We start from the raw sequence: 10,581 nt of genomic DNA on the forward strand, positions 1-10,581 counted from the left end.
TCCATTGATAAAATATGTTTAAACAATGGATGCTCATAACAATTAAACCTAATTACCTTTTATATGCCTGTATGTACTATGTAATGTAATATATGTAATATATATATCAGCTTAAGTAAATCATGTATTGTCACAGCAGACATGTCTGCAATAAACATTTGACACAATATAGTTCATCCAAAAAATGTATTTGATTGAGTTGTTGGATAAAACAGGTCGCAGCAGTGGATGTTTATGTTATTCATTTGGGGAAGCACAACAGTCAGGTAACCTACAGAGGAATTCAGGGTTCATATTTTTGATGAAGGGAGTTTTCCAAAAAAGTGTCAGGCACAGAATAAGTCACAGAGGTACCACATTATTTGTTGTGAAAGTGGCGATGAAAAGAGTTTGTAAAAGTGTCTAATCATTGCTGACCAGCATTTTAACCCCCTGGAAATCATTCAAGATAAGCGTTACCAGCACCCTGGTGTTCATGTGACAGCTGTCTTCACACAGTTGTCAACTAAAAACACATTAGCAGTCCTTCCATCAGAACATCATTTTTGTAGGGTTTTTAAATTGCCAGATTCAATAAAAAAACAGTAAGTAAACAAAACCAGAAATACTGACACAAAGCTTAAACTAACAAAACAAAAGACTGCCTATATGGTGGCATAGCTGGTGAAAACAAAGGGTTGTACATTAATGTTGCGAAACTAAATGAAACGAAACAATCGATCTGTAGATCTAGTTTATGTCACACATGCAAGATTACGTAACACTCGAACACACACTCCCATTTGTGGATTTAAAAATAAAACATTATCACACTTCTATGTACATTTTTACACAAATATTTGACAAGCAACACTGAGAGCTTGCTCAGCACCACAACCAACCAGCTTCAGTTGGGAACAAGCATGTCACAAAAGGGGCATGGGGGCTCTAAGATGCTAGATTTTCTAATTAGCCAGCAGAAAGCAACTGTAGCAAATTTTAGTATAAACAATACTGGCTAATTTTTTTTTGTCCCATATCTCTATCACCCCACCTCTCATCACAAAAGGGTTGACACTGGTACCTCTCTTCTTAGTTAGCATCAGCCGGTAGTGGTTAGAAACGTAAACGTGAGCTCAGTCACATAATATCATAGAGGGCTTAAAGTATTCTTTACCGTATGTCCACAAAGCTGAGAAGTTGTCAAAACCGAGGCTACAGTAAGGAATCATTTGAGCCTTTACAGATATCTCTGACATGGCTTAAACTATACACACACACACACTCCTCCTTTAGTGCCACAAACTGTGGTAGTTGTAGTGGCAACTTCACAGTAGTCATTTACAATTTGTCTGCTTGGGCCTTCATCTTCCTCTCCCAGAGTTTTTGATGATCAGAGAAACCCTGCTTGCCCTTGTTGAAGGAATTGGGTCCTGCAGATGTCGGTGTCTCCCTGAAAAGAAAGCAGATTAGTCACTTCACAAATAACTTAATGTGAAATGTAGCGCTTATTTTAAAAAAATATTCAAAAGCTGAATGTTTTTAATGAAAGCAGAGGCTGAGGCAACAATTATGAAGTACATGCATGTGTGTACTCACCTGCCAATATTCTTCATCCTCATCTTTGCTTCTGGGGGCATCTCCTCAGGTTCACTCTGCATGGCAAGATATAGTTTAAGTAAGCTTTTGCACATTCGTTGTTTATGGATTTGAACAACCATGACATTACTGTGTGTGTGTGTGTGCACTTACATCATCTTCGTCAAAAACAGACGCCATCCCTGACTTTTTTGGAGGAGCTGATGGTACTGGCTCTTTGGGTTTCTACAACAGATTGGGGATTCAAGATTTAAGGGAACTGAAAAGCTTCACACGTCTTCACTCGCTTCCTAACTGCAAAATAAAAGCTGAGTATTTGCAGTTTTTCTTTACTTAATTTATTAATGAATTAATTCTCATTTAATTCAAACTCATTAATAACTACTTCTTTTAACACCACTCACAATGGGGGAAACATTCAAGCAGTAGGTGTTAAAGCAGTTATAATGCATTACTACACACTCACTGATGCTCCAAGTTTGATAGAAATGGGGTTCGACTTCTTCCCCATCGGACTGCTCATGCTAAAGCCAATCTTGGAGACTTTGCGGGGTGCTGGTGGGTCTGCGGAGGACTCGTCCTCATCTTCAGGTGTGAGATGCTGGGATTTGCGTTTGACTGCGGTCCCTTCGCCCACAGTGCTACAAGAGACAGGCTTAGTTTTCACTCTGTCTCCCTCCTCCTGCGGCCCTGCTTGAGGCAAGACAACTCACCAAGGTGAACAACTGTTTCCTGGGAACTGGAGAATAATAAGCTATCACCTTTACCTGTGTGGCTAAGGTTTCAAGCCATTAACTAGCAACATGTAACGTTAGCCTAACTTAGGTTCTTCCCATTTAACTTACGGTCTTAATAGTCCATATGGGAACTGTGTATGCAGAAACTACCTACAATATCAGGGTTAATGTACACAGAGTGCTGTACAGGGTCTGAGGGCAAATAATAATAACGTTGTTAACCTGCGTCTACACTTGCACGCTAGCTAGGCTAACGCCAGGTTAGCAAGATAACAAGAGACAGGCAGCTGAAGGCAAATATTCAACATACTCTCTGACTAACGTAGCTAGCAGTTACTTTAGCCGTGAAGTTACAGCCATCCCAATTCCCACAGCTAAATAGTTTACGTTAATTCAACGCAAACTATTTACGTTACTTCGCATTAGCTAACGTTAGCCAGTGATACGCAGCTAACATTAAGTTAGCTTAACGTTAGTGAAGTTTCCTCAGTCTAACATTAGCTGGGCGCAGTTTTCATGGATAGGCTGAACAATCGCGCTAACGCTAAATACTGCTTATTTTGTCGGCCACATTTTAGATGTTAAAACAGCACAAATATCACCTCCGTCGTCGTTGCCACCCCTTCTGTTATTCTCGTAATCCGCCATAACTTTTTCTGTGGAACCAGACAAGTCATGCCGCTAGTCTTCTTCAGTCGCTGCGCGCCAAACAAGCTCCGTACACACTATTTATGAGAGGAGAAGAAGAAAAGAGCCATCACAAAAAAAGCTCAAATGGGGCCCCTAGAAGTGAGCCCTATCACCAAATCTGTTCAGTAACCAATTTTATTTTGTACAAACTAGCATTTTGAGTCGTATAGTCTATGGTCGTATATAAATATTGAGTTAACGCTAATTGCGTGACCAGAGACGGGTTAGAAGAACTAATCAATCTAGCATAAAGGATATCTGGCTGGAAGGTCCATTACAGTCTATGAAGGACCAGTATTGTCGGTCTTACGCTAAAAATAAACCCTTTTTCTTAAACAAGCTTAACCGGATAATCCGCAATTAATACAATATTGATGATGCCATCTCAGACGTATTTCAGGAGTGCTGGGAACAGAGGACAAAAAGCAAGCTTTGGGTGCGTTGGCAAATAATGCAGAGGATTTATCAGATTTAATTAGGCCTGTATGTATTTCAAAATTGAAAATGTCAATACATTTTTAAATGTATAATGTGAACGTATTAAATGGTAAGCATGTGATGGATTGTAATATGAACAAGAAGTAGAAGCAATAGCATTTTAGCGGTCCACGCTGTCACACACACTCCAAAGCAGAAGATGGCGGTAATGCGCCCAGTACATTTCTTGCCAACCGCTGTTAAAAACCAAGAAGAAAAAGATAGAGCCATGACAGTAAGCTAATTTGGTAAACAGACAGCTAGCTGGTAAGAATAAAGACGCAGTGCCACCAATAATAGCATATGTTTGTTATGTTTAGCGTCGGGTAGTCAATTAAAATTCCACCGCTATTGGGGCTAACGTTAAAATCGACGTTAATGTCGCCTTTTCGCTGTTCTAGCCTGGAAGTTACGTTGGAAGCTTAGCTACGTTAGATGTTGGTGATGTGCTATGTTAGCTAACGTTAACAGTTTACGCTGTATTGACAATGTGTTAACTGTTTCTCTACAATGGGCGTAAAGCGTATCTTGCAGTTTACTTTCATTAATGAATGTTTTAGCTAGTAGCATTATTTGCTATATTTCTGTGGCTGTCTCTCTCGAATAACTTTTTTTATTTATTTTTTATTTTTCCTGCTTCTCCCAGGCCCTTAAAAGCTTGGCGTTAAACAATGAGCCAGTCAGGATGGGACAGACCCTCTGCATATGCTCCCGTGGCTCCATCACCATTGATAACAAAAAATATTACTTTGTTCAGAAACTAGACGAAGGGTAAGATAACAGTTTTTTTTTTTGTATTAGTTTGTCAACAAATACCATGAAACGACAAAAATCATCTAATGATCCTGTAAGCCATAGCCTGATTATAGCCTATTGCTTGAGCGTCCTACAAACTTTTAAAAACACATCACTAAGCCTCCGTGTTGACCTTGGGGACATCTTTCTTAGTAACAGTATGTTTATTTTGAGTCAATCTTATATATACCATCATTCTACTGCAAATACAAACATAGCACACCAAATCTCAGTTGAAAGGAGTCCCCGTAAAATGCACTATTTATTCCTCCTTTGTGGAACATCCATGAAAAAAAATGCGCAAAAAAAAAAAAATGGAAATTTATATTTGTGACTTGTTTTCAAAGATTGATGTCTTCAGTAGGAGCAAACAGGGTTGGGGCTGAGATCATTGATAGATGGACAAATGTTGTTTGTCTTTTTATGGGAATTAAAAAAATAAATGGAAAGAGAGAAAGGATATTGCCAGCATTATCCCTTAGTCCAAGTCCAATTAAGACTCATATGATCCTCCGGAACTCTAATCTCTCCGTGTCCTCTGTTCAGTGGGTTCAGTTATGTTGATCTGGTAGAGGGTGCAAAGGATGGGCACTTCTACGCCCTGAAGAGGATCCTGTGCCATGACCGTGAAGGCCGTCAGGAGGCTCGGACAGAGGTGGAGATGCATCAGATTTTTAATCACCCTAATGTCTTGAGCCTGGTTGCACACACCTTTGTTGATCGTGGAGGCAAGACTGAAGCCTGGTTACTTCTACCTTATATTAGAGTAAGTTAGTGCAGAAGTTGGTATGACCAGAATAACCCTGAGGGAAATTATTTGATTCTGATATTTTGGTCTTTAAACAGAAAGGCAGTTTGTGGTCTGTTCTGGAGAAGCTAAGAGACAAGGGGAGCTTGATGCCTGAAAAACAGGTTTTGCAAATCTTGCGTGGCATCTGCTCTGGACTCAAGACTATTCATGAAAAAGGCTATGCACACAGGTAAGACACAAGCATGACAACATGCCTACGATCTTCTTCTTTTTTTTATAGTAACACAATTGCAGACATCTGACTATGTACACTGAATGCTATGTGTTTGCTTTAATTTGTCAGAGACTTGAAGCCTACAAATGTGCTTCTGGATGAGGATGACAGGCCTCTTCTGATGGACCTGGGCTCTATGAACCATGCCAGGATTGAGGTAAGGGCACAGAGTCTATGAAGAGTTTGAAAGATTTTACCGATGACTTTATAAGCATTGATACTATTAGTCAAACACTAAAGCCCAAATGAGTTTAATTGATACCTGAGGTCAGTCACATCCACACAGTCTGTCTCAATGTCGTATTAAAAGCAAAATGCTGTGTAATTTGGGAGGTTGGGCTCTTACTGTGTAAGAACAGAGTCCATCACTTTTGTTATTTTGTCTGTTGATATTAAGAAATCATTTTGAACATTATTCTTAGATGTTGCTGAATAGTATGAAATTAAGATATGTCAGAATCTACGTCTTTTAAATTAGGAGATTGAGATCCAAGCAAGCTAATATCAATGCCGAGTGATTTATAACTCTCAAATACTTTAAATGAACATCCTTGTGTACTGTACTTGACATTATTTTAGAATTAAGTTCCAAAATTCCACCTCTACATGGCAGAGTAACATTTCAACCACATATTCAAAATGTCATGCTTCACATCTTTGAAATGAACAGTTACTGAATATTGTATATTACTTATCAGAATACAGCTTTTAACTATCTGGATGTTTTAGCAATAGCTATGTAACAAACAGAAGCCTAAGTGATGTTACTGAGGGTTCATCTTAAAGCACAAAACATTTCTGTTTTCTTCCTGCAAAAAGTTCCTCAAATTTCTTAAAGGTCCCATGACATGTTTCTGTTTGGATGCTTTTAGACCTTAGTGGTCCCCTAATACTGTATCTGAAGTCTCTTTCCCGAAATTCAGTCTTGGTGCAGAATTACAGCCACTAGAGCCAGTCCCACAATGAGCTTTCCTTAGTATGTGCCATTTGTGTAGCTATTGAGGAGGAGAGGGGGGGCAAGGTGGAGGGTGGGGGTGTGGCCTTGACCAACTGCCACTTTGCTCGTTTGAAAACCATGATGTCTCTCTCTTTCTCATGGGTGGGCCAAATTCTCTGGGCGGGCAAAGCAGGGCTGACCCTTGTCAGGGTATACTTTGATAAACAAAATATTTCAAAGGGGGTACATTATTGAAACAAGTTTGAGAAACACTGCTTACCCTGTGATGAATTGAATGAAGCTGAATTAATTTCAGGTTAGAGGAACCAGAGAAGCCATGACCATACAGGACTGGGCAGCTCAGCGGTGCACCATTTCCTACAGGGCTCCTGAACTCTTCAATGTAGAGAGCCACTGCATTATAGATGAGCGCACTGATATCTGGGTAAAGCCTTGTTTTCTTTATCGCTTTTGTATGTTGTGCTAGTTGTTTTCTTAAGTGACTTTAGTAAGTCTCTAAAACCAAGTCCTAATGTTACTGTGGATCATTCACTGATTACGTCTTTTCTCTTCTTTTGATGTCTTCCTATACTCCTCCAGTCACTCGGATGTGTGCTATACTGCATGATGATGTTGGAGGGGCCATATGACATGGTATTCCAGAAGGGGGACAGTGTTGCCCTGGCTGTCCAGAATCCAGTGACTATCCCACAGTCTTGCAGGTCAGTCTTCAGACTATAACATTGTCTTCCAGTGTTTTCCGCTGATGTATCCATTTCTGTTACTTCCCGTGGTAGTACTGTAGGTAGGTGTAACTATCTGGACATGCTGTATACAAGCAGCCACAAAACTAACTCAATTAGCATGCAGTGTTTTCCCTAGGTTCGTGGAAGACTTAGGTGCATGCATTTGGCTAGGGCTTTAGGGGTCCTCCCTCAAGAAAATGTTAAATTTTTCAATTAAAGAAATTCAATTTCACGTCATTTTAGACCATTATTATTACCATATGTGTCTAAACCATTAGAAAAGCTACAGGAGATAAATAAATAACACTCAAAGCTTAAAGACCAAACTTGTTAAAGAAGTTCACTGGGGACCAACTGATCTGATCGAGATTTGATGCTCACATTAATTTTACATTCATTCGCCTTAGGTGCTTCCCAAAACAGCTTGGGTGCTGCGCCTTAAGGCTGTTTTATGCTTCTGCGTCAACTCCACGCCGTAGCTACGCCGTTGCTCCTACGCCGTCGTGACCCTTTGGGAGTTCTGCGTCGGGGTTGCTTTGCATCGCGGTGCATTTTGCTGCCATAACGTTAGGGGGTGATAAGTCTGAAGTTATCTGCGAGGTGTCTGCCTGCCAGTTAATGTTATGTTAGCAAGCAAACTTTAGCACAACTGCCCACAAAGTACTGCTTGCTGTCGAAGTGCTAATTTCAAAACGTTACTGAGATATAGACACTTTACAAACAGAACCCCGTCATTGTAACCAAAATATGTCTGAGTTTATTTGGAAACCTTGTCAGTGAACTAGCCTGTTGCTACTCCCCACAGTAGGCTGCTTGAAACACAGACTATCAACACACAGGACGAGTTGACCAATCATAGTCCTTGCGGTCTGCGTCGCCCCAATGCAAAGTTACACATTTTTGGAGGTGCACTTCGAGCTACGGTGGAGGGGGGTTCACGGCGACGCAGAGAGGTCAGCGGGGGTACGCCGTCGGTTCGACGCAGAAGCATAAAACAGCCTTTAGCCTTATATGTAATGGTAGGGTAAACCCTGACATGTAACATAAAAACCTGGCAGACCAAGATTTTCATCCACTTGAATTGAATTGTCCTATAAGCCATTGTTAGTCTGCAGCTACGTTAATGTGAGACCGACTTTTCAAATGCAGTACAAACTACTGAATGTAGTTCAATTTCCTTTTTATAACTGAACAAAATGCAATCTGAAAACACAAGTCTGGTTAATGTTTTTGTTTCGTTTTTTGTCGCGTTTGAACTCCGCTATGTCTTGTCTTTGTCTCGTGCCCAGTTACTCGGAGGGCCTGCAGATGCTGCTGAGCTCCATAATGGTGTCAAATCCCCAGGAGAGACCAAACATCAACTGGGTTCTTGACCAGGTACAGGACCTGCAGAGTCGCAGCCCCAACACCCAAACCAACATGGTCTGATCATACACCGTGAACTGGATGCGGGGACTTGGAAACCTTTGCACACATAAATGAACGCCTATTATTTTGAGCTTGAAAATATTTCTTTTATTTATTGAATTGTGTGTAAAAAGCCTAGGGTGCAGACTTTCACTCAGCTTGGGGAGCTTGGCAACAGTATCAGCTTTTAGTTTGAATGATCCGGTCTGGTCTGCGTATCACAGTGGAGTCTTGCAGCCCTTATACACTTAACGTGTACGAAATAATCTGAAAGGCCTCAAATCTAATTCCAGCCTGTAATATAATGCTTTTGGCAAGGGTCATCCGTTGCTTCTAATAGGGAAGTGGCTTCACTTTGTAATCTTAAAGGGATGTTTTAAAAATTGTAGTTGGCATTTTTTTTTTTTTTTTTTTTGAAGAAAAGGGATGACAAAAAAGCTTTGCCAAACTTTCCGGTGGATGAAAGCTACCTGAGTTCAATACATATCAGACTTCATTCCGTAGAAGAAGAAGGAATAGGGTCCAGTTCCCTTTATTTTATTATCTTGATTCCTGTGTTTTGTGTGTGTGTAACATCTTGTGGTTACACACGTGTGCTGTAATCATCGATATACACCTTTGCCTTCAGCTTTTCTTCACGCCTTCCCTCGTACTGTTGGTCTCTACTGGGGGAAAGTTAAGAGGCAGAGTGCTCCTTTACCTGCAATGCTGCATTTAAACACACAGAGGTGCTCCACCATCACATTCACTTACTCCACATTATTGACACGGTGATGTTTCTGTACTGTTGATAATGTGTGAATGGGCTCCTTGTAAAACAGAGCAAAGAGGGTCTGCTTACATAAGAAGAAAACTGTTCAAGGAGAAGGGGACAGGTGTTACTGTAACACACCTACAACAGTAGATAATAATTTTCACAAATTATGTCTTTTTATTAATTACGCCAATGTCATGTCAGCCATTGCAGTTTAACCTTCACTTTTCACTGTATTGTCTTTTTAAACGTTTTTTTCCATTTCAGCTATGCTAAATTCTGGGTTTCCTGTCATGTTTGAATGTGGATCACACTTTTGTTCTCTCAGGGTTCAACCACATCCTAAAGGGTTTGGCATTCTGAAGTAGTAGACATAAATGGTACCTTTTTTAAAACAATTATTAGATTAAAAAATACATATCTATAAATACTTTGGACATTTAAGTTGAGATCACAACTTTTGTGACTCTGTAATGCGGTGATTGTGGACCATATTAGAACTAAAAACAATCTTGATAATGACTTGACAAGTAGGTTGTTGGAATGTTAATTGGCATACGTTACAGTACTGTTCAAATATATTATCGTTTTAAAGCTAAGTTTGGATATGTCAAGGGACTTTAAATTATTGTGTTGTTAATGGCAAACTAATTTCTTTAAGTGTAGGTGGGAGTACACCGATGGGAATAAGTAAGAGTGCGTTATTTGATTATGGTAAATTCTGTTTAACCTCTCATTCACTGCACAGTAAAGGATAAATAAACAATTATGTAGCACTCGTATACGGTTTTATTTATTTTTTTGTGGCCATTTTCGGCCTTTATTTTCAGAACAGCTGAAGACATGAAAGGGGAGCGAGAGGGGGGGAATGACATGCAGCAAAGGGCCGCAGGTCGGAGTCAAACGCTGCGTCGAGGAGTAAACGTCTATATATGAGTGCCCGCTCTACCAACTGAGCTATCCGGGCGCCCTCATATACAGTTTTTAATAAAATTATGAAACTGACTCCAAAGGAAAAGGTATATGAATCAATACTCAATAACCCCCACTACTTAGTCAGCATGATGTGCTCAATATGGTCAAAAGTATTTGGACAGCACATGTAATGAGTTGATTCAGCTGCATCAAATCTAACATACAGCTATGAAATCTCCATCGACAAACACTTGCAGTTAAAAAGGTTGCACTGAAGAGCTCAGTACCTTCAACATGGCAGCGTCATGGGAGGATTTCCAGTAAGTCAGTTACTCAAGAGGTAATAATATTGTAATATAAAAATATTAACTAGCCAAACATGGGTATTTCATTTTTCCCGACCTAATGCTCTACAATGGGAGCAGATCTCTGCAGCCACGTTCCAAAATCTTTTGTCAAACCTAATAAGAGTGGAGGATGTTGTATCAGAATGTTCATCAAATATGTGTAAAATGTTTGT

General features: G+C 40.0%; 2 protein-coding genes across 6 annotated transcripts; one reads left to right on the forward strand and one right to left on the reverse strand.

The window, feature by feature from the left end:
* Positions 1-169: 169 nt before the first annotated feature.
* pcnp (PEST proteolytic signal containing nuclear protein) lies at positions 170-3,057 on the reverse strand. Its single transcript, XM_028575920.1, has 5 exons — positions 2,918-3,057; positions 2,045-2,268; positions 1,732-1,803; positions 1,579-1,634; positions 170-1,432 (listed from the first exon to the last, which is right to left on the reverse strand). The coding sequence occupies exons 1-5, from the start codon at positions 2,961-2,963 to the stop codon at positions 1,321-1,323; spliced, it is 510 nt and encodes a 169-aa protein (XP_028431721.1). The 5' UTR covers positions 2,964-3,057; the 3' UTR covers positions 170-1,320.
* On the forward strand, positions 2,112-9,928 carry stk16 (serine/threonine kinase 16). Of its 5 annotated transcripts, none has more exons than XM_028575900.1 (8): positions 2,112-2,295; positions 4,129-4,253; positions 4,824-5,043; positions 5,124-5,257; positions 5,372-5,459; positions 6,556-6,684; positions 6,840-6,961; positions 8,275-9,928. In XM_028575900.1, exons 2-8 carry the CDS (start codon positions 4,168-4,170, stop codon positions 8,411-8,413), a joined length of 918 nt encoding a protein of 305 aa, XP_028431701.1. In that variant the 5' UTR covers positions 2,112-2,295; positions 4,129-4,167; the 3' UTR covers positions 8,414-9,928. The 5 variants fall into 5 exon arrangements, with proteins under 5 accessions (XP_028431701.1, XP_028431692.1, XP_028431683.1 ...); XM_028575891.1 differs by lacking the exon at positions 2,112-2,295 and adding an exon at positions 2,794-3,441; XM_028575882.1 differs by lacking the exon at positions 2,112-2,295 and adding an exon at positions 3,628-3,749.
* Positions 9,929-10,581: the final 653 nt, after the last annotated feature.

The sequence above is a fragment of the Perca flavescens genome, chromosome 1 (genome assembly GCF_004354835.1).
Source record: "Perca flavescens isolate YP-PL-M2 chromosome 1, PFLA_1.0, whole genome shotgun sequence".
NCBI classification, from domain to species: Eukaryota; Metazoa; Chordata; class Actinopteri; order Perciformes; family Percidae; genus Perca; species Perca flavescens.